At 38.6% G+C, this 24,675-nt stretch overlaps 1 protein-coding gene across 1 annotated transcript; it reads left to right on the top strand.

The window, feature by feature from the left end:
- Window positions 1-988: 988 nt before the first annotated feature.
- LOC140233872 (microcephalin-like) lies at window positions 989-22,930 on the top strand. Its single transcript, XM_072313961.1, has 16 exons — window positions 989-1,061; window positions 2,668-2,797; window positions 3,738-3,823; window positions 5,334-5,452; window positions 7,539-7,626; window positions 8,063-8,221; window positions 9,390-9,501; window positions 10,605-11,561; window positions 12,410-12,550; window positions 13,481-13,609; window positions 14,449-14,519; window positions 15,565-15,602; window positions 17,324-17,486; window positions 18,443-18,520; window positions 19,239-19,488; window positions 20,383-22,930. Exons 1-16 carry the CDS (start codon window positions 999-1,001, stop codon window positions 20,433-20,435), a joined length of 2,637 nt encoding a protein of 878 aa, XP_072170062.1. The 5' UTR covers window positions 989-998; the 3' UTR covers window positions 20,436-22,930.
- The last annotated feature ends 1,745 nt before the right edge of the window (window positions 22,931-24,675 follow it).

Here is a 24,675-nt window from a genome sequence, read left to right as displayed (position 1 = left end):
CGATGCTGATTTTGTCCTAGAACCTTTGTCCATGCCTATAACTTCCATTTTCATATTACATAATGTCAATTAATGATAAAGCAGCTCATCAGCGCGTCGTCTGCTACTTTAATCGGCAAAACAACGGCAATCGATCGATCTCGTTACACTAGTATACATGTAATTGTACAAAAGCGCGCTCTTGCGCTGGGTGGAAGAGGAGAGATCGCAGGATAGAGCCGTCTGATGACCAAAAATGGGTCGGCGAAGACGATTGTCAAGAAACCAGCATGTCAGTTCGGTATGTTTTACATGATGGTTGGAATACATTACATAGACTTTGTCAGATCTTTGTTTTATTCTCTTAAAAATCTCCGTTCGACAACCAGGTTGTGCAACTATTCTCCTGCTCAGTCCCGTGCATGCCTTTCAGTGTGTGTTCAAGGCTCGCCTGAAAATTATCAATTTGGCAAAAATTATCAAAATTATTCACTCCGATTTTTGGAAAATAGACTTTACATCTACCCCAAACAGTAGATCTAGGTTCCTTTTAATCTTTAACCTGGGCGGAAGCGGGGTTTTTAGTGCGGTGTACTGCAGTGTTAAGTGTTGTTTTCATCAATCATCAATTTTCATCAACGATCACGACAATCAACAATAGGCCTACATGTCTCACTCTCAGCATCACAGCAGCTGTCCAAAAGGCAAATCAAACACTCGGGATTATACACAGGACCTTCTCACAAATGACGACGGAAATACTTCCCATTTTGTTCGTATCATTGGTTCGACCTCATTTGGAGTAGGCCTATGGCAACATTTTATTATATGGCATTTGAGATATAAAATGCCAATGGACTCTGACAAAGTTGAAAGAGTGCAGAGCTCAGAGAAGAGCCACTCGTATGGTTCCTGAACTCAATGTTTGTCATATGAACAACGCCTAGAAAAACTCAACCTGCACTCATTATACTACAGGAGACGAAGAGGCGATATGATTACTGTTTATAAGTTGCTCAATGGAAAGTTGGGGATTTCTGGTGACATGTTCTTCGAACCAGCCATTCACTCATCAACAAGAGGTCATAAATACAAGCTCTTCACCAAACGTGCGAGATTAGAACTGCGAAGTACATTTTTCAGCCAGAGAGTAGTTGCCGACTGGAACAGATTGCCTCCTAGTGTTGTTGAAGCTTCCTCGATTGATAATTTCAAAGATTTATTAGATAGACATTGGAGGGGGGAAAAATTCAAAACCTCTGCTCCTCAATGCACATAAAAGCAACAAAGTTGAAGATAATTATATTATGTTGAGACCGGAATACTACAGGACCAGTCCTCTACTTCCGTATCAGATATGATGTGATGTGATGTGATTATTAGTTAGCATTGCATTGGACTAAAATTGCTTTTTTCTTTAGAACTAGAAATCTAAAGTCAGGCCTATTACGGTTAGGGGTCTAATTCTGGACACAATTTTCGTAATGGTCTAGACCGGGTCTACAGTATTTTATTGATGTCGAAGATAAATGTCTTTCACCACATCTTGTCCTTGCAACAGAATCACACACCCACGATTCGCGATTCCCTCGTGGCCTGAGCTGTGAGTGTTGCTGTAACGTTGGATCTACACATTCATAACTCATAGCGAGCAGGCAACTGCAACTGGTTCTAATAGAATCTACCGGGACATGGTCTAGGGTCTATAAGACTAAGAGCAAATTGCCAAATGAGGCTCAAATTTTGTATTATAATTTACAGTAAAAAATGTCTCAGATTGGTAACAAGAAATTAACATGAACTTTTCAAACAATTCATCCAGTAAAATCTTGTGATGAATCAACATCTTCTGTAGAATCTGAAGTGAAATGTGGATTTCTTAGCATTTTTACACCTTTGTAATTGTGTCACATTTTTTTTGCGATTTCACTAATCAGCCAATATAACGCTTTTGTGAGGATAGTCTAATATGAAGTCCCGTGCAGTTTGAATGTCATTGATATACAGAGGTGTGCGTGTCCAGAATCACCATGCTGTGCAGTAATACCAGGCCCATACCATACCTGTACTACATTATATAACAGACTACAGTATGTATGTTGGTCCCTGGGGGCCTTACGCGTGTGTTGGTTCCCGCCATCCTGGATCCCTGTGCAGCAGTTACATCAAATAATAGTATCGCAATGTCGATGCCATATGACTGCCCTCTCCTACCAGATCTCAACACCAACTGACGACTCCGCAGAGTTTCTAGTACCTAGCGTAAATTCTTGTTTGGATGTTATTGCATCACAGAACAGCAGGGGACTTCGAGAATAATTTACTATCAAAGTGAGGTCCCATACCTAGATGCCTGTGGCTCTCGGTTTATACAATCTTCTAAGAACTGATTGAACTTTGTTTGAAGAATTAGAATATTCTAGATGTGAAAGTCTAAGTAATTGATTATTTAGATATGTAGATCATTGTTCGAGTAGACCCTAATTGTGAGTAACGGTAGATCCTTAAACGTTTGATATGTCATGTCTGGAGTTGGAAGTATCTATCTGATCAGGGATCTCTGTAGCATCAATCAAGTTCATTGATCAGCCATTACATAAGTCAAGCAAGTTTCAAATTATAAGCAGAAATGCTTCCTCATGTTGTTCAGTGTTGTGGATCTCTTTCAAATATTCCATGCAATTACAGAAATCTGCAGAGGACAGCCATGAGGCCTTGGCAGTCCAGAAGGATGCTGACGAGGCGATGTTGATTGACAGTGATGATGATGTGAATGACATGCCTGACACCCAGCCAGTGGATGATAGAGTACTCAAAGGTATGCAATAATATACGGTAGTTGGTGTATTACTGTGAACTAATAATCAAAGCATGTAAATACAGAAACATAAGGAATACATGTACATCTTAACCCTAATACAGAGTATGTGCTCGGGCAATGGACTTCGCTTGCTATGCTTTTTTATCAGTGATCCATCCAAACTTGTTTAGTTGTAAAGTTACCAAACCCGCTCAGGTGGAGCAATATGCCTTCCAGTCCAACAAGAAAGTCATAGTGACAGAGTATGAATTAGGCAGATTAGGTATTGTCTACAAGTGTCATCCAAATACGAGTGTATCTGTGTCAATTGGCAAATGGTAAAGCACTCCAAGCATGCGTGCCAATCTGTAAAACCAAGCACACATTAACTTCAGTGACAGGAAAAGAAAAGTCCTTTTTTGTTTTAAATGTTAAGCAGCTATCTTCAATTCACTCCAAGATCAGGGCCCTGTTTTATGAAGAGTTCAAATTGATTATATACAACTTGTAGTTGATTTCAACTGTAAGTCTATGGCAGCCTGTGTGGTAAGGAAATTTAAAATCAATTTAATCTTTTGATAAAACAGGGCCCAGATCTACTGACAAAATTTCATAGGCGTGCATTATAAATCTCTTTTATGATATCTACCAATCTGAATTTTGAAAATACTCTGCACTCCTGTTATAGGGAACATGGTTACAGCGAAATAGTTGTTTCAACGAAGCAAAAATTCAGGTTCCAAATTTATCTTATAATATTTGTGCATTTGACTGTTCAGCTGTAATAAAATTTCAGTATAACAAAAAAAAAAAAAAAAAATGCCAGTCACGAGGACTTTGCTATAGGCCTAAAGGGAGTTACCTGTAATTATTTTATTTGCTTGAGTCACCACCAATTTTACTGTTTCCTATGATTTAATAGACATAACGATGATTGAGTAAATTGTTTCCATTGTAGATGTGCTTGCCTATGTGGAAGTTCGCACAAAAGCTGAGAATAGATCCAGAGGGGTGTCCAAACAACTGGAGCTTCTTGGAGCAAAGGTAAATCTTGTACTGGTGAGACAGCAGTTAAGTATTTTGACCTGCAGCCTGGGTACAATGCCAGACATCCTCATGAGACATCATGCATTGCATCTCATGCATAGGAAGAGGTAATCCCCAACCTTCTGTAATGACGTAACACTTGAGATATCAACATTTTTGTGTTTCAAATATAATATAGCTTTATAGTCTTGCAATCGTACAATAAAACTCATCCAGTGTGTTACATGTGATTATCAATTGATAAGCTTCTATAATTATTTATTTATAAACAGGACATGATGATTTTTTTTTTTTATAGTTTATGTCCTAACTTTATGGAAGAGCACTATAAATTTGCATTCACAGGTAGCCTTTACGTTGGTACCTGGTAGTTTGAAATACTGTATCTAATATATGCTGATTTAACTCTTTACGTTCCAGTGCACTCCCAAATCAGTCGACGGTGTGACAAGTTTACATATTTTGCTCAAATGCACAAACCTCCCCAAACCAATCAAACCAAATGCCACAGTACAATGAAAGCTTCACTTTTGATTCCATTCCTCTCACATGTACGTATCTTGCATAGCATGGTGATTTAATGTCAAGCTGTGTTTCCTAGGGGTTTTTCAAGTAAATTCTAATTTTCTGTCACAGTTGTGAGTGCAAAAGTCATGCCTCCCAGATTTAGACAATAATGTAGCTACTGGTCATTTGAAAGAAAGATAAGAGTAGATTTGTCATCAAACTAACATCATAGCAAAGCATGGAATTTTCTCTACAACTGTGCTCATATTGTGTGTTCTACATAAAAATTTCTCTAAAAAGTTGAATGGATTTAAAAACAGACTAATTTCCCAAAGGATGCCTGCATTGCAGTCTCAGAATAATGTGGCACACAGCACGTTAACACCATAGTGCATAAAGGGTTAACACATTTATAGTTTTTTAGAAACAACAAACAAATGAGACAAATAAACATGTAGAATGGTTTCATTTCACGATGTGCAATGTGTGGTAGGTAGATTGTTATGATCATGGAGTGATCACAGTGAAGTTTTTTTTTTACAAAGATACGATGATTGAAATGCAAACATTTGGTTGTTCATTGACATATAATGAAGAGTTTGCTTGCAAAAGGGGTTATTAAAAGTGCCATACTTATCCTTTTAAAGTAAGTCCATCATTAGATACAGCCAAGGAAAACCTTTCCAGTGATACTCACTGGTTACATAACACAGAATACTCTTTGAAGTTATGATTTCAAATATCCCATATTATTTTCTTATTATTTTCTTTGTTTTTCTACCAGCTTCAATTGCATTATCTCAACTTACCGCGCATGGAGTTAAATTATTTTGTTATAAAACTCTTTGTCTATGTTATCGGTATTACATCTCTGTGACTCATTTGTCTCTCATCTGCTTCCGAGATACTACATTGAATGCCCTAAAATCTATTTTTGCTGTCACGTTTATGGCATGTTTAGTTAAATCAACCTGTTTTCCGTATTCTACCCATGTGCAAGGTATCAACAAAGTTTACCAATGATGTCACCCATGTCATCTGGAAGGATGGGAAGAAGTCAACAAGAGACAAAGCAACCAAGAAAGGCATAAACCTGGTGTCAGTCCTGTGGGTTGACAGGTATTTAAAGATCCCATAAGTTTGTGACAAAGACACTTGTGAGCTGAAGTCAATTAAGCCTCAAATACATATATTTTCTTACTTTGAGTGTATCCAAATATGTGATATTATTTCATGGGCATAATACTTTTTGAATCTGAACTTATAAGACAATTTCTTGAGTGCTTGAATTTGGGATCGAAAGCCGCATTGACTACAGAATGAAAAAGAAGTATTGTTCAGACTGGCAAAAATAAAGTAAGCAATTTCCCACCTTGGACACACAAAGTGTAGAGTATTAGTGTTTATGGGATCCAATATTTGTGTATACATGTTGCTAGTGAATTTCCCAAATATCAGTCAACTATCGAAATTCATGAAAATAAAACATTGCAAATATACAGTGTAGTACGTTCATTTATGATTTAGAAAGTAGGGATCTAAATCTAAGCTTGCTGGTCTGTTCCATGTGTGTACATGCCCACTCATCCATTTGTGTTTTTATTTGTGTGCATTGTATACGTACAAGTGCATGTTTGTGGAGATGAGTGTTTTTGCAATAATTTCTGTCAGTTGCTTTCAGTAATAATCAGGTGGACCTTCAGTGGCTTTCATGCCCTCAAGAAAATAGTTGTTTAGGAATTATGTGCCATACGGTTTTTTGTTTTGTTTACAAAGCATTTGTGTTGTTTCTGTTCTTCATGAACACAGAGCTATTTGATAGTGCTTGTCAGTGTTTCTGTGGCTGTAAAACATTGATTCGCATTTCACTTTTATTTTGTGAAAAAAAAAACAAAACACACTTGCTTGTCAGTGATCCTATGGCTGTAAAACATTGATTCACATTTCACGTTTGTTTTGTAGATAGTCACATGCAAGTACAACTGTACAGGTTGTACCTAAGTGTTTGTTAGTGTACACATCACTGATTTTCTTTTTGTTTCTGTGCAGATCCATTGTGTGAACCTGATACTGTACAATGTTTTTTCACTTTTTGTCCCCGCCGAACGAGTTCGAGCAGGGGACTATGAAACGGGCTCCGTACGTGTGTGTGTCCGTGTGTCCATCTGTCCGTCCGTCCGTCTGTGCGTCCGTGTGTGATCAAAATGTTCAATTTGCTACTTCTCTATCATTTAGGAGCCAATTTTGATTCTGTTTGCTTTATATGATAGCACTACATGGGAGCTTTGAAACTTCTACACAGAATTTCAGTTGTGACCTTTGACCTTGACCTTTGACCTGTATTGTACATTTTGCTTCAAAATGCTACTCCTTCGCCATTTCTAACCCGATTTCGATTCCGTTTGCTTTATGTGATGGCACTAGGTGAGGGCTTCAAAACTTCTATACAGAATTTTGACCTTTGACTTCTTAGACCTTTGACCTTGATTTTTGACCTATATTGTACATTTTGCTACAAAATGCTACTCCTTTGCCATTTCTAACCCGATTTCGATTCCATTTGCTTTATGTGATGGCACTAGGTGAGGGCTTCAAAACTTCTACACAGAAATTTGACCTTTGACTTCTTTGACCTTTGACCTTGATTTTTGACCTATATTGTACATTTTGCTACAAAATGCTACTCCTTCGCCATTTCTAACCCGATTTCGATTCCGTTTGCTTTATGTGATGGCTTCAAAACTTCTACACAGAATTTTGACCTTTGACTTCTTTGACCTTTGACCATGATTTTTTACCTATATTGTACATTTTGCTACAAAATGCTACTCCTTCGCCATTTCTAACCCAATTTCACTTCCGTTTGCTTTATGTGATGGCACTAGGTGAGGGCTTCAAAACTTCTACACAGAATTTTGACCTTTTACTTCTTTGACCTCTGACCTTGATTTTTTACCTATATTGTACATTGGCTACAAAATGCTACTCCTTCGCCATTTCTAACCTGATTTCGATTCTGTTTGCTTTATGTGATGGCACTAGGTGAGGGCTTCAAAACTTCTACACAGAATTTTGACCTTTGACTTCTTCAACCTTTGACCTTGATTTTTTACCTATATTGTACATTTTGCTACTAAATGCTACTTCCCGCGGGGACATATATTACGCACCGCGTAATTTCTACTTTTCCTTGTTGTTTCTGTAGTTGCAAGCAGAATCAAGAGCATGTTGCTGAATCACTGTTCCCTGTTAATGCACCGGATGAGAAGGAAGCCCTGCCCATCAAGTTAAAGGTTTGCGATGCACGACTCATTGATGTGTCAATCCTGCAACCTGGCTTCTTCAATGATTCCAATGAGAAGTACTGTAAAAGTGGATATTTTTTTGCGCGACCAGTTTTTATGTGCTCGGCCGGGCAAGAAGAGTTTTGCATGTTTTTAATTCCGCCTAATCAGGACATCATTTCGCTAGAACATATGGCAAGCAAAAATATTTGCGTGCTTTTGTTTTCGCGCTTGCACGAATATTTCAACACCGCAAAAGTGTCCACTTTTACAGTAGCCTTTCATGACTTACTGTACATGTAGTACATTGCACTGAGATGTTAATCAATGATGACCAAGAAACAGTTACTCTTGTTTACTCTGTTAACTCTTTTGGAATAGTACTGTCCAGTTAATGCGAGGTACACATAGATGTATATCCAAACTTTCTATTTTATTTCCCCAGAGGATGAAGTCTATGCAGCCCAAGGCAGTGGAGGAAGACATCCGGAATAGCTCGGATCGGGGGATTAGGAAGAGAAAGAGGAGAGATGAGCATCCGTCTCCTGCCTCCATCATCATCCGACCCCGTGTGCTCGTAGCAGACACCCAGCCGATGACTCCTGTAAGTCTCTGTCGGCATGCTTTCTCTGCAGCATAGCTTGTATGTCTGGCAAGAAAAGTGTGTGTGCTTTCTTGTAACACCCCTGCTTTGGTGGACATACACTGTAGGTGTTTTATAGTGTATACACCATGGCACCCCAATAGCACTGCAGCAAAGCCATCTCAGTGTAGCTTTTACAACATGCAAACAGTGTTAAATTCAATTGAGTTTTTTTACATCAGGCATTAAAACAACAACATATTTCTAACCTCCCCCCCCCAAAAAAAAAAAAAACAACAACAACAACAACAACAAAAAACAAATCTGACATGCAAATGACAGTGGAGGAATCACAAAAAGCTCACGATAAAGATTTGTTCATACTAAAATACTCAATAATTACATCAAACATCCAAGTATTGCTTGCATAGCTGCACAGACAATCCTCAGATAATCCTTTGGTGTAGTACTGGATTTGTGTGTGTGTGTGTGAGTGTGTGTACATGGTATGTGTGTTGCTGAGTTTTGTTTTGTTTTTGTTTTTGTTTTTGCTTTTGTTTTGTTTTGTTTTCCAGGGAGGCACACACACAATAGGCATATCCCTTTTAAGTTGTTCCCACCATTTTCATTTAGTTCAGTTGAAAAAGTCACATGACGTTATTGTGCCATTACAATCCTACTTTATTGAGAAGTAACTTGAATGTTCTGTGTAGGCTCTGCCTTGTAATTATTTGGCCATGAATATGAAACTGGAATTTAGTAGTAAGTAAATGCACTTGTCTTTAATACACCAATGCTTTGCAACCGGTTTTTAAGTCAGGGCCCACTTTGGCTCCTATAAGTTTATTTCGAGGCCTAGGACAACACATACAGTATTTTATGCATCCATGGCCAAGGCTGAATTCATGGACCACCTAAGAGAGCTTGTGGCCCACTGGTTAAGAGGCAGGGACATAGACAAAAAAAAAAAAGGGCCTGTGCTTCAGAAAGTGCATCTCCCTTTGGGGGGTGGAAGGGGGGGGGGGGTGTGGTTATGATAATGAATAGAGAGTGGTAATACATAATAAGCATTAGATATGTATGAATGATGGCTTGCCACTTGCATTGAATTAGTATACAAGATGCAGTCTAAGGTACCAGACTACATTGTATATAATTATATGTGTATGTGGACTTCACTTGCCCACAGACTGCCTGTGATACACCTCGTACGCCTTCTCTCATCCCGGAAACACCGTCAAGCATGAAGGCCTGTCTAGATCTTCTCGACAGCATCAAAAAGAATAAAGGTTCTGCACACAGTGAGTCAATAATCATTCTGTACTCAACCTTGAAACATTGATTCATTTTGTTCTCTCTTTTTAAAGCATTTGAGTGTGTATAGTAAGAAAAAAAAAAGGAAGCTTAATTGACAGGTAAGTGAATAGATAAAGAATAATATTTATCAGTCAGAATATTACATAGAGAAAGTCACAAACCATAAAGCTGGAAAAAAAAGGTTATTTCACAAGATGATCTTGGAGAAAAATAAGAGGATTGAACTTCGTATATTTAAACCAACAGTTTGATATCTTAATAATGACTCTTTGAGATTTATAGTATTTCTAATTATGCATTAACCTTTTGGTTTGTTTTGCCAAAGCATGTTGCCTGAAGCATGTTGTTTTGGCATTTTGTCCTGAAGCATTATCTGGGCACATAACTTTCAAACTGAATTTGGTGGTCTGCTTACACACCATGTCTAAGGCAGGTTTTTGTATATAAACTGGGACAAATTACATAATCTTGGATTACAACTTTTTGGGTCCAAGCTGCTATTAAGACTACTTTGTTTTTGGATATTTGTCTTTTCAAAACCGATTTTTATCAAATAAACTTTGATTTCCTTATGGAATTGTATGGTTTTTCATATTTTATAAGTAGCTTCTCATTATTCCCCCCCCCCCAAAAAAAAAAAAAAAAAAAAATGACATTTGAAGCACCATCTCGACCAAAACTATACCATTCCTTTAATATAATTATATTCTTTCATTTTATTTTTAAATAGTGTGATGTGTTTTCTCTGATTCCTGGACAGAATTCCAAAGTTTTTGGAGGATAACAGTTTTGTGATGAAACAAATGTCAGATTTTTTTTTACCCACTTATGTTTCTTAAAATTGGCTTGTATAATCATTAATACATCAGTTCTTATGACCAGTTAGATATGGACTTATGTTTATAGTATTGTATAATTTTGAGTGTGAGCAAAGTCAGTTTTGAAAGGTGTGCATTTATGAAAAAGAAGTACAGTATTATGAATTAGATTTGGTTTGAGGTACGTATTACCATTTATGTCTGGCCACATATTAGAAAATCTTTTGTTACAATGTTCTGATGACACTCCGTAATAATCTTTTTTTCAGGGCGTCTGTCGATCACAGACTCTCCCAGAATCTCTCCTTCAACTCCCCTGCAGCAGCGTCTCTTCCAGTGCTTTACGGAGGAATCCAATTCCCTGAATCCATCCCCGAGCACCAGCGTGAGACTCCACAAATCTGGCCCCACGATGCGAAAGAGGCAAGCTGTTCAGGCTGATTCAGAAGTCGAGGGCCAGTCCATCAGCAGTCCCATGGTTAGAATCCCCAGAGGGCGTCCCAGCGGGGAAACGCCCCGATCTCACAAGCGAGGAGCTTCCAAGACGAGGGGTAGCAGCAAGGAGAAAGTGGATGATGGTGATGCTCAGAAAGCTCTCAAAGGTGAGGACACTGCTGTAGAGGAGGAGAGACGGTCTGAAGAGAGAGAGGATCTCTCTGGGATGAAACCATCCTCTCTGGTGGCAGATGATGATGGTACTGACAGGGATGTTCTTGTCCCAGATGAAAGTGATACCAAAAAGGGGCGTGGTCACAAGAAGACCTCTGTGGTGGACACTCCATCAAGGAAGAGTGGCAGTGGAACCAAACCAAGGGGGCAGGCATCTAGGAAGAGTCAGAAAAAGAAACGTGATGGAAATCATAGGAATGAGCCTCCAAGCGCTGAGCAAAACTCAACAGCATCATCTTCAGCACCCACATCATCTGACTCACCAAGGCATAATTCCCTTGCTCCCACCGATGGCGATTGCAGCAAGGATCGTGCAGACAGGCCTTCTCAGATTATTAAAAATGTTCCTCTGGGGCCTGCAAATAAGAAGCGCAAGCTTCTGTCCTCCCAGCCACAGATGCTGGACATTGACGGTGTCTCACAGCAACCACCAGAAGAGAACCCACTCCACAACAAAGAGGGCACAAAGGAAGAGGACGAGGGTAACAAAGCCACCTCTTCCAGAGGAGGAAAGAGGATGTGCGGGATTTCAGGACCTACTCAAGCTGAAACCAAAGGTACCCTATGAAAGCACAGGCAGCACCAAGACTTCATCTTTTAATACCATAGACAGGGCTCCACACTAGTGTCGAGCCCTGTCTTATGACTTTAACATTGATAAGGTTGATTCTTAACATTAGCCATGATCTTGGCTAAAGGCCAAGGAGCCGAGAATCGACAACTGAACGAGGAGGGCGTTCTTTCTCTGAGACCGACGATTGTTATGATTGATCTTATACAGGGCTCCACACTAACTTTTATTTTTGGTGGCCCAAAGGCAAACATCCAACCTTTTTTGGTGGTCCGATCAGCCCACCAAATTCTTCATTTCTGAAATTTTGGTGGCCCGACTTGCGTTTTTGGTGGCCCCGGGCCACCGGGCCACCGTTAGTGTCGAGCCCTGCCATAGACATACATTGTACAAGTGTACATACAGCTTTGAATTGATCCATATGAAGTGCCATCTCACAATGAAATGATGAAATCCCTCAGTCAAAACAAGATTAAATCCAACTTTTCACTTCTGTCCAATACTTAGATTATTGCTGTATGTGCACCAAACATTGTTTTGGATACCTTCTGTTCCACAATATGTTCTAATGCCCCATTGTTCTCCGTGAGTATCCATAAATTTCATATGAAATATTTTTGTTTGTCAAAGGAGAGTTACTTCACAGACGTTCCAAGAGTACCAAGTTTTATGTCAGAGACCCTTCTGCCTAGGTTTTAGATTGTCAAAAAGAAAGCAACTAGCAGACGAAAGGATTATGTGTTCATGGTCTTAAAATCTTTTGATTTCCAATTACAATTCTCTTGAGATTCTGATTCTTACTCTGATGTCATGTGTTTTCCTTTGCCATTAAAGATGAAAACTGCCAACCAGCTAGCCTCCAGGAATGTAAAATGGAACTCTCATCAGTACTGTCAACAGAGGTGAGCCGCTCATCTGTACTCTCATCGTTGGACATCCACAACAGACCAAGCATTGAGGAATTCAAAACGACAGGTATGGAAGTATGCCCTGGCATGAAGCATGATGAAATGGCAATAGTAGAAGCCCTCATGTGCAATTACACTCAGTTTTCATCAAATATCATCCATGGTTAGCACTAGGTTGTGATCATCTGACTGTATGTGACTCAATGTTTATTTTGAATCATACAACATTTGGCATCAGCTATATCATTGTGAAAATATTGCACCTCAATTTTTATTTCACTCCTAAAATTAAGTGCTTCTATCAGCATATAATATCAATAGACAGGGTATTATGCATTAGAAATGAAAAATTGAAAGATATTGGCAATCAATAGTAAGCCTGCAGTTTGATGTTACTGTATATGTGATTTTATATGAAGAAGCCCAAAACTGCATGTTCTGAAGTTTCCAAGTCTCTCAGTCATATCAAAAACTATATCCAAAGCTGTGCATCTGTACATGGTGTATTCTTTCAAAGGCATGATTAAACACAGCTGATAAGGTGGACCATCACTTCCTGAGGAGCATCATACCGTGTATGCCGTACATTTTGATATAATATTTTGCAAATTGGGACTTATATGACATTTCCTTGAGTGGTTTAATGCGCGATTGAGAACTGGAATGACATATGAGAAATAAAGAACTATCCCTTTTCAGATGAAATTAATGTAAGTGATTTCCACCAAGATATTTTGTGCATTCGTGCTCCTGGAGGAAATATATTTGCAAGTTGTTAATTTCACAATTATCAGTGGACTCAAAATTCACTTAGACTAAAGTAAAAACACTTCCAAATACTGTGTATACTGGGCTTGTGTGTACATGATTTATACAAAGGCGTATTATTTCTGATTTATTAGTGGAAAAGTGAGAAAAGAAAATGGGATTCCATTGGGATTCAATCCCGAGACCTCCGGATTGCTTATTTCTGATTTAACGGACTATCACTTCCTAGGAGCCAAAAAGCGGTCAGCTACCAAGAAGGCGGGGAGGAAGAATGCCAGGCAAGGCAGTGAAAGCAGCATTTTGTCCACTTCTTGGGCTTCTTCCAATGATGAGGAACAGGAGGACAAACCCAACAAAGGTGAAAGCATAAACTCAACTTGAATGTTCATTAGAAACAGAAGAAGTCAAATTTGATAAAAGTTTAAAAGCTTTGTGTCTGGTGACGGTCTTGACATCAACATTGTTAGTTGTAAAATGTAAGACCTTTTGTTTGTTACTTCGTATTGTAACTGCAATCTTGATGACATGTTGGGCAGCGCTGCAAACTTACGACGCTTTGGAAAAAGTATTGTATCTTATTCACATAGATTCTGTCGTTTGCGTAGATGCTTCAGTTTTATTTTGTTTTAGAACAAGCCTGTCTGTATGCCCATGTCATAACAAAGTATGTGAAGGGAATAACATTTGCAGTTGAAACTGAGAGGGAAAAGAAGAGGGATATATCTCTGGATATTTCTCTGTTCTGTGTGTGTAAAATGAAAGTTTGATATGAAACATACTAGTGATCAAATTCTGTGCATACATACTGCTGTACCTTACTAGCAAAGGTTGTTTGTGAGAGCCAGAAAGCTTTGGTTGAGGCTTGCCTGATGTAGCAATGACTAATACATGAAAACTGAAAGCTATTGAAATGCATGAAGTTTGCTTGGGTAGCTGGAAAAGCCTGTAACTGGGTCCTCAGAGAAATTATCTATCAAGTTTAAAAGTACTAGTAAACCAGCAAGTTTGGCTGTGTGTCTTATGTCAATCTACATGTTATGTTGTTGATGTGAGGCCTGCTCAATATCTATTTGTTTGCAATATATGCCATTGATGATGATTAGTGATTTGATATATATTATGTATTTATCTGATGCCTAGTTTACTGCATCGTGTTTTGATGTCAACTCTTGATTTGTCATTATCACCATATTGAAGGTGATGTCCAGCCAGAACAAGGCAAGGCCAAGAAGAGAAAGAAGGTGAAGATAGTGGAGGAAGGTAAAAAGGTGAGACAGTGCACATTTTGATTCAGACTTCTCCAGTTGACTAGGGTGGTGAGTTTGCTCAGTGGGCAGTGCATCTGCCTCCGACCCAAGTGAGTCGGGTTCGAACCCAAGTGACTCAGGTTCGAACCCGAGTCTGGACTGGGCAATGTGGTGTGTAATCATACCGTCCCCTCTAGCAAGAGGCAAGACACTCTGTCCCTCGGATAGGACATAAAATGGAGGTCCCGTGTGTGAGAGAGTCACAACTCATGCATGTAAAAGATCCCACTTCATTCATTCACTGCAAAGAACAGGGTGTTTAACCCGGTGAAGTGGTCCCGCCTCACATCCAACTGGACCCCATGGAAGACCAGCTTAGTATATATGGGCTATCCAGCCATCCTCTCAGATGGAAAATGAACAAACAAACAAACAAACTAACTAATGGAAACTGGAAATCAAATTGATGTTCCTTATGCGCAAACAAGGCAAAACTTACCTTTATTTTGTAATCTATATAATTGATGTCTTGAAGTTAAACCTGATTTTTGTGACATACTGTAAAACAAGAAGTATTTGTGACATGAAATTTTTGCGAATTGGAGCCGATGACCTTTTTTGCAGCATGAAATTTTCATGAATTGCCACTGGCATTCAATGCATAATAATTCATGGTAATATAGTCTAAAGAATTTTCACATGCATTTTTAACTTGTGAATCTTGGCTCTTGCAAAATTTGTGAAAAATTGCATGCATAAATTTCTGGTTTTATAGTAGGTGTGACTCTACATGATTACATGTCAGGGTCTGTGGAGAATGTTACTTTGTGAATGACTAAATCAAACAAACTGAAATGAAACTGGTTAATTCGAGTGGTTGTGTGATGTTCATAGCGCAGTGCAGACAATTTAATATTTAGTGCCAAGTCAAGACTTTTTTAAAAGATCTTTACGGTCAGCGTCCATTAATGTCTACACAAGTAAAATGTTTACTAATTTTTCGTGTCTGACATTTTCATGTCTTTCTCCACCATGTGTTTCTGTTGTTGTTGTTTTTTTTGTGCAGAAAAAGTCTACATTAGTAATGACCAGCTTACACAGAAGGTGAGTACTCTGATATTTAACTGCTTACATAGTCAATCTTTATACCATTGTGAGAGAGCTGGAATTATGAATGTTGATGTCATCTTCAAGACCTTGTGTTCTCAAACATTTTTATGAAACTTCTGAGTGAGGTACTGTATACTTGTATTATACTTACATTTATGATCAATACATAGAATGATGCTAATAATTTTCAGTCGCTTTGTGTTGAGCAAGTAGTGTGCTGATGCAAGACATGGCTTTGAGGGAGCAGGGTGCCAAGGTTTAATGGTTATTCTGTGTGAAAGTCCATTCACTGCATAAAATTGGTCAAAGGGAAAGGTTTCCCAGAGAGGGTAAACATATCACTATGTGCGCATTATATATGAAATAATCTGGGTGTGTCATCTGGGGAAATCATGTTCTGACTTACCATTCTTTCAGTTCTACTGACAATATTGTTTTCAATCCGTTGAGGACGGACTGATTTTGCTACAACACGCATTTCCCACAGACCCCTGCCCGAGTATACTCAGAACTTGTCTTCAACGGGTTAAATTATTTAATTCAAATGCAGAAAATGGGAATCAATTCATGATTTGTAATCGAACCTAGGAATGTTGCTGCAGTTCCAGAGGAAAATGGTTGGTTGAAGAGTGTTTCAAGTTTGCTGCAAAGAGCAATGTCCTTCAGTGACCTTTGACCCCATGTCTACAATGTGTCTATGCAATATTATGCAATGACCAATACATGTAAATGTACATGTACTGACATGGTCATGAAAAGAGCTGTGCTCTTGACAATGGGATGATGTAAAGTTCAGCAGAATGAGATACCTGTATAATGTGACCCTGCATCGCAAAACCACCAATAAATCTCCAGACATGGATTATAAGTTAAGGGCAGATTCTGAAAGAGATGATTCTGAGCTTTGAACTGTACCAGTTGTTTTCCTCAATACAAGTGGACTTGCCTAACCATGCTATTAAAATAATGGAAAGAAAGTGCTCACTCAGGCAAAGTGTTTACTGAGAAAAGAGGCTTTGAAGTTTAGGGTTTATTCAAGTGCTTAATCTCACCAAGCCGTGCTCTATGTAATGAATGGGACAAAAAGCAGGATGTAAAACTCTATAGCAGCCACAATGAAGGGACTATCAGATTACTAAGCTAAAATTTTGCACCCTCTATAAACACATTCTAATCATGACTAATCCTAACTTTCAAAACAGGCACATTATCCCTTCAAAAGTTATTAGAGTTGAAAGTGAAGAGTGTGTAAAAGGCTTTATAACCCTGTCATCCCACAATTCTCTGAGAGCCTTCAATGTCCCTAAATGAGATTCTTCTTTCAGGTTAACAGAAAACAGACATCATCCCTTCTAAAGTTATAAGAGTTGAAATCGGAGAGTGTGTAAAGGATTTTTAAGAAATAAAAAGGGAACTCTGAGCCATACCTAATCACACAATTCTATGAATACATGTAGGTATTCCAGACACACTGAAAAAAACAAACAAAAAAACAAACAAACAAACAATTTCTCATCAGACAAATGATTCCAAATTTCAGAGTAACATCAAAGAAGAATTGCTCTTTCAGAAAATATGTAATAATTAAGATTGGTTAGCTTGGCCCATTTCACCTATTTTGAGTCCTATTTTTGATACGCGGTCACAAATGCAAGACCAATGTAGTAAAGATGATCCCTACATATTGTTGTCTGTGTCCGCAATTATGTTACCAGTGACCAGGAGGTCCTGATATCTGTGGTCAACGAGCTCGGCGGCTTCTCCATCACAGACATGGTGTGCGAGACGACGACCCACGTGGTGATGGGGGAGAACAGGCGCACCCTCAACGTCCTGTCGGCCATCGCTCGGGGCTGTTGGCTGGTGTCCATGGACTGGGTGAGTTATCCAAATTCATTTCTGCATTGATTTTGATTCACTCTGATCTACCCATTTTCCAGTCAGATGTAAGAGATGAATTTAATATTCAAAATCTCCTTTACTACCCCTTCCCCTCCCCCCCCCCCCCACGTGACCAGGTAGTTATCCTCAAATTTGATGAGTTCAGTCAAATATCACTCAGTGGTTATAGATAACTCCACTGTGTTATTATCAAATTATAGGGAGACGTTTTGTTATGTTTGCCCATGAAAGATTATCTCTGTGTCAAGAAATGGCCAATGGTATCAAATAACTGAATGATGATAGTCCAGATGTTGGCCAATTCTAATCGTCCTCATTCCCCACACTAATACATGCATACATGCATGCACCCCACACTTGACTCGCCAAACCACTGATCGCGAAACTCCACCAATTAGTACTCCCTGGAAAAAAAAAAATATTCAGGATCAGCAATTTCTTGTTATGCATCAGACGCCATCGACGTCCATGGTATGCACACTGCATGCATGGATGCTACGAACACAGTCCACTCAGGAAGTGGACTAGAATGATGATAACGTTTGCATCAGTGAAAGAATTGTATTTTTGCAAGACTTCAGAAAGCCTGATAACAATCTCTACTTCAGGCATAGCAGGGTTTTAACAACAAGTTGATGATACATTTCGTCAGAATACTCTGACTTACCAATTTATAGAGGACATGGAGTATGTTGCAACCTCAGGATTTGAAATGCTCTGTTTGGAGATGTTACTCATATAAGTTATAGGGTTTATGAGGCAGATACATTCAGTGGTTGGACAGTTTGCCAATGGTTTTTTACCACAAACAGCAACAACCCTGAGGAGATACATTTGTAACAAATATATAGTGGCTGCTTTTTTTTTAATACATGTACTAGGGTATTATGGTGAAATCTCTGTGTTTTGATACTTTCTAATACATGTCACAGGTGTATCGGTCAGTGGAGGCAGGGTCCTGGCTACCAGAGGAGAGGTTTGAGATGAGTGACCACTTCCCAGGGGCAATGGTCAGTCTATTCATGTCTCCAGATGCAGTTTGCTAACGTGTATTAATTTTTAAAGCAAAATAACTGGAATTCACAAATAGAGTTTAAATCTAATCCACAACAATTAGTCCTTTTTTTGCTATTACAAGAGAGACCCTGCTGTGGGTATTTTGGGCAAAATTAATGAATTCTAATGCAATGATGATATAGAGGTGATTTTGCCAAAATTGCTATTCCAGAGTTAGAGTTAAGATACATTCAGCGTTTAAAAAAAAAAAAAAGCCATGATTGCAAATGTCTGATTTTTTTTTTTTTAAACTCTTCTGTTATCTATATTTCAGTTGAATTCAGTTTGCTATGATTTGTCATATTGAGATATGAACCAACTGCTGTTAAACGCACACGATAGTGTTGCTTGCCATTCAGCAAATATTTTTTTTTATTTTTTTATTGTGTGTTTTTGCATTCAAGTTCAGCATGGATGTTCATAACAATTTGTGCATGGATAAATTGTACCATTATCCTCCTATCCCTGTATAGAAATTGACTTTTTTTTACACCTGATTTTGTGTTGTTTGTTTGTTTCTTTTTGTTTTTTCGTCGCCAAACTTTTTAGTCATGGTCATGTTTTGGAGAAATTAATTGAATGCAAGTTAATAAAATTTCTCTGTAGGTTATTGCCAAACACATTGATACACATAGGACTGATCATACAAATTGTATCTGTCACCAACATTAGGCGTCCAGACTGGCCCACCAGCAGCAGGATGCAAGCGGCCCAGCATCGGACGGCAGGCCCACAGACCTCTTCTCTTCGCGTGGCGCCCTCTATGTCGCTCCGGAGAGCAGTCCCCCAAGGGAGAGGCTGACAGAGCTGATTGAGGTGTGCGGTGGACGCGTCACAAGGAGACTGTCAGAGGCATCAATGTGTATTGGGAGCAGGAGCAAGAGGGGATCAACACCAGCTGTGTCTGAAAAGTGGATCCTAGGTCAGTGCTCAACATCCCTCTGTTCTTGTTCGTGTTGTCAATTCCTCTCCCCCCCCCCCCCATTTTTTCTTTTTGATCTTTACGTCTTTTTTCAATTGGTCAATATTTTTACTTTTCTCATTTTAACAGTTTGTGTATAATGCAGGTTCAGTAATGGAGAAACTGTATTGGCTGTGTTTTAATAGCAAGCTGTAAATCCACATTCTCTTTCTTTGTGTCAATAATTGGGCTTTGTTTGAATCAATAAATCAACCAGTCTTTGGGGAGACTAGTGCTCCTCTGGAGCAAAGCATACACTTATCATTTGATTTCAATTTGAAAAAATAAAAAAACTATACTCTTTGCTTCCAACCCAAAGTGAAGTTAATTGCAAGTTGATGAACTGTGAAAGTGGAAATATGCAGGATGTGAAAATTTTTGCACATTTCCAGTGACCAGAAACTAGTGTAAAAATAAATTCATGTAGATATTTTGCTTGTTATGTGTAATATCAGTTAATGTTATGTTTCACAGAATTAAAGACATGCGAAATTCATTTTAAGTTGCTCACGCGAAAATTTCCACTTTTACAGTACCTGTAAGTTAAGCAGCCTCCAGTTGGATAAACTTGAAAGTACAGTAAATGATACTTTTTCCTTTTTTCTCATTTGTGAAGTGGAGGTTTTGGTTCGGTTACCAAACGAAATCTAGAACTGTGTTTGCTCTTGCTGCATCGGAAATCAAACCATACAAAGATGTAGGGCCTATATAGTTGAGAATGCATATGTGATGTTTGACCATAACGTGTACAGAACATTGATCACTGTATACAAAGTGAGTACTCTAATGAATTTACCTGTTACCTTTTTGTGTACTCGTTTCATCTCAGATTTTTTCTGATTCTTTTCACTGCAGACTGCATCACCAGATACCAACAGTTGCCATGGAAATCATATGAAATGAAATGAAGACATGAGCTGATGAGGCGAAGTATGTACATGTATGTGGCAGACTTTCTCAAAATCTCTCTGTGTGGAGAGACACGCAGACAAACAAAAGGAGTGTAGACTTGAAGGGTAACTGTAACTAAAGGGATATAGCGCCCTCTTTGGTCTTGATTTTACAGTTCTCTCATGGCCCTGTCCAGACCACTGCACATCAGTGGTCCAGATGTGGATCAGTGATGCCAAGTTTCTAAACTGGGTGAGAGTGAGAAACTGATTTAGCTTTTTCATCTTGGAACTAGAAATTATTGAGCAATTTGGCACACACTTTCATATGATATGATTTTTACTTTGCATAAATCTCATTTGTTGTTTTATGGAAGATTGGCCTGCAAAACATCACCTTGAGCATTTTTGGCCAAAATTTTGGTCAAGGGTGAATGAGTCTGGAAGGTATGACTGACAGCAATATAAGGCATAGATTTTAGATAACTCTTTGGATTATTTATGTAGAAAGGAAAATAGCTGTAAGATGCAGCCATGTAGGTGTAATAGGTGCCTACTATAGCCAACAAATAGAATAAGGAAAAAGTTTACCCTTTCTGCTCAGTTCAGCATATGTGGGTTTCTCATCTAATGTTTATTACTGATCTACCTGCGTGGCATTTTTTTTTTCCTCTTCTTCATTTTGGGAGGCGTAAGAAGATGATTGCTGGGTGGGTGAGCGTGAGATGGGTTGCTGGGAAATGAGACTCACGCCATAGGTGTGAGACTTGGTAGGTCTGGTGGATACGAATAGATTTGGTAGTAGCTTGCCATTTTACACATGCATATCAGTGATTCTCCTTGTTGTAAACCATGTTGGACACATACATGTACAATACAGTGTGTTTTCTGGGATGAAAGATATATGATTAGCACATGGTGCATTGTACTACATTGTACATGTATATCAAATTGAGAGCATTTGAGCTGTATTTAGAGCATGCATTGTGTCTGTGTACTAATATCACTCTGGCCTTGCCATTGGAGTGTAGTGAGGTGCCTGCACCTTGTCAGGGGCCCTAATGCCATCACCCTGCTTAAAATTGTTACAAGCACACTGAACAAAAGTATATGCCTGGGACTGTGTTCAGTACGCTTGAAACTTGGCAGGGTTACCACAACCAAGCAAACTGTGGTGAAAACCGAACAGTTTTTCCTGAAAATCTCAAATTTATATGAGTAATATGTGTTATAAGTATCATCATAGTCACCCGCACATGTCTTTTATGTGCTTTGTCTATGGGATCGCAGGGTGACGACATGTGGGCCCCTTCCTTAGTGCACAACTATTCCGCATTTTCGCATTTGACGGTGATAGCTGCAAATTTCTGGTATCAATCACTGAACTTGTTGTTCTATTGGAATCTTCAGCATTTTTCCTGTATGTGAGTGGGATTTCCTAGAATTTCAGTTACGAAATGGGATTTAAAAATGCATAAACATTAACTGTGATGAGGCGCAGGTCACTCAACTATACTATACAAAGTAGCCCTACCGAACCTTATGGTGTCCACTTATAATGCACTCTTTTTTATTGCATAATTTACATATCTTTTGCCCCCAAAATCACTGTACAATTGTATGGTGTACATTTCTACCAGTTATGAGAGATGCTGTCTTAATTTTCGTGTTTGCAATTTGTTTTTGTCAATTAATTTTTTTTTTTGCCTTCTCTTTGCCATTCAGTGAAGGCAGGGCAAGGCACCCAATAAACTGTAGTTGCCCTCATTTCCATAACCTTGCCTAGGTCAAATTCCAAAGAGTGGAGAAATTAAGTGAATTTCAACTGTCGCAATGGAAATACAGCAACACGTTTTTGTCCTTGCAGGGGAGAATTTTTCTTGACTTACCATTTCTATTTTTTTTTTACTTTTTCAAGGCCAATTTAGGCAAGTTTGATGGTACATGACAGAGTACAGGAGTATAGAACCTTCTTGCAACACCATTTTATTTACTTTCATTATATTACAAGTTTGAACATGTATGCCTACATTTGTGGAGTTTTTATACAATGTAGCAGTTGATTGTACCATATACATGTATATTTTATATTGTTTTAATGGTGCTGCAGTTTTTATTGTTTTATGTTTTTGTTGACAGAATGGATGAGCATTTTATGTTCCACCATTGTAGATTTTAATTGTTTATGTCTTTTGCATCATTACATCGACTTGTACATAAATAAATTCCTTTTCTAACATTTTACATATTGCTTAGTGTAATGTGGTTCTTTGTCAGACAAGAGCAGATTTCTAAGTGTTGATGTGATAAAGCCAGACATTGAAAGTACAGTTAAACTCGCCTAAGTCGACGTCGCATATGTCGAATAATCGCGCAAGTCGAAGATTTTAGAAAGTCCCGATTTTTCCCCATTGACTTACGTGTATTAATTCACTCACAAGTCAAATTTTTAAAGTCGAATACTCGCCTAAGTCGATGAAATTCCAAAAACACATTCACGGAAAAACCATTGAATTCACTGTGCCTAAGTCGAATAAGATTTTATTGTGTAATAAATCACTGTCAAAATCACGAGACGCCAGTTTTTGTTTACATACAGTATTACCAAAAGAAACTTTTGCGTCAATAAACATTAACGTTTCATTAACGCAAGCGGTTTCACCTGAATCGTTATTAACGCAAACTAACGATCGGGAAAATTAATGTTTGTAGTTACGATGAGTAACGATCCCAAGTGCAAATTAACGATGTTTCGTTGACATTAACGATAGGTAACGCAAGAACTCTCGCGAGATTTTGGTTTCCGTTACCCATACCTGGTGAAAGGACGACGTAGCCCCTGCCGAGTGTAGCTATCTATGCCTTATATACAGTGCACTCCCGTTATAACGAAATGCTCGGGACCGGCAGTTTTCTTTCGTTGTAACGAAATTTCGTTATAACCGAACAAATACAATATATAACGAAAACAAGGAACCACGTATATTATGTTTGCTGAATACTCATCATACACTGGGACAAAGCTATGTGAAATGTGATGGGATAACTGTATTACAATGATAAACGCAAGTTCCCCTCAGAAACTGTGTGTGACACAAGGAGCGAACACACAGTGGTGTGAAGCGTTCGCCCATGCAGAGACGCTACAAATGCTTGTTCCGCTACGTATTTTCGAAAGCAATTCGCATTTCGTTATAACGGAGCACATTTCTTTTGTTTTTCTTTGTCTGTGGTGCTCGGAAAAGACTTCGTTATAACGGAAATTTCGCTATAACCGTGTTCGTTATAAGCGAATTTTGTACCATAGACTTTAATGGTGATAATTTTGGGACCAGAAGGTTTACTTCGTTATAACGAAATTTCGTTATAACCGTGTTCGTTGTAACGGGAGTGCACTGTACTTAGCGGAGCCTTTTCGCGGATCGAATCACGATTTCGCGAATGGTTAATACGCGACCGGGGTAACCAAAAACGCACGCCGGGCCACCAAAAAAAAAAAAAAAAAGCCGGATGTTTGCCTTCAGTTTTGGAAATGAACAGCGGTAACAATCGGCTCCATAAGATGCTAGAATAAATGTCAGATGTTTGCTCTTAATTTTTTAAATGAATTACTGTAATATTCAATGTGGATAAAGTGTCTTGCTGAAGGGCAAATATCGCGCACACCGCTCCAGCTATCGGCTCCAGAGTAGACAACATACATGTACATTATACATGTGTACGCGTGGGGTAACTGTAAGTCGATTTTTTTTCGACTTACGCACAAGTCGAAACTCGCCTAAGTCGATGTGTTTTGCTCAGTCCCGAGAAGATCGACTTATGCGAGGTTAACTGTATTACAGGTCCTGTTTACCTTTGGGAGCAGTGATTTAAACAATGTTCAAGATACATATTGCCTGTCATGCATATGTGTAGGTCTGTTGTACCACAAAACAATCCTACCATATAAACTTTTTGCAATAAGGCCTAAAATACAAGGAGATATCAGTATTTTTCTCAATAAACTGTGGACAGTTTAGTCTGGAAACATTTTTATTATAACTATTGTTCACATTTTGTATGTTTTACTATACTTAACATAGATTTTACCGATTCAAATTTTCATGGCCGTTTCTATCCCTCACTCACATTTTCGAACTATTTTAAAGCACTAATGCTGGGTTTTTGTTACATCTGCAAATGGTAAATTATGCCTTTAAAGGGATGTACATATAATGTACATGCATGCACACTTGGACACACTAAACTTACATACAAA

This window comes from Diadema setosum, chromosome 10 (genome assembly GCF_964275005.1).
Source record: "Diadema setosum chromosome 10, eeDiaSeto1, whole genome shotgun sequence".
Lineage (NCBI taxonomy): Eukaryota > Metazoa > Echinodermata > Echinoidea > Diadematoida > Diadematidae > Diadema > Diadema setosum.
This window is presented reverse-complemented; position numbering and strand designations above follow the sequence as displayed.

Excerpts from the sequence above, each read along its gene's own strand:
- LOC140233872 (XM_072313961.1), top strand. The coding sequence starts at position 999 with ATGGAAAGTTGGGGATTTCTGGTGACATGTTCTTCGAACCAGCCATTC. Across the intron at positions 3,824-5,333 it reads TGGAGCTTCTTGGAGCAAAG|GTATCAACAAAGTTTACCAA; the intron begins GTAAATCTTGTA and ends CCCATGTGCAAG. Across the intron at positions 8,222-9,389 it reads ACACCCAGCCGATGACTCCT|ACTGCCTGTGATACACCTCG; the intron begins GTAAGTCTCTGT and ends ACTTGCCCACAG.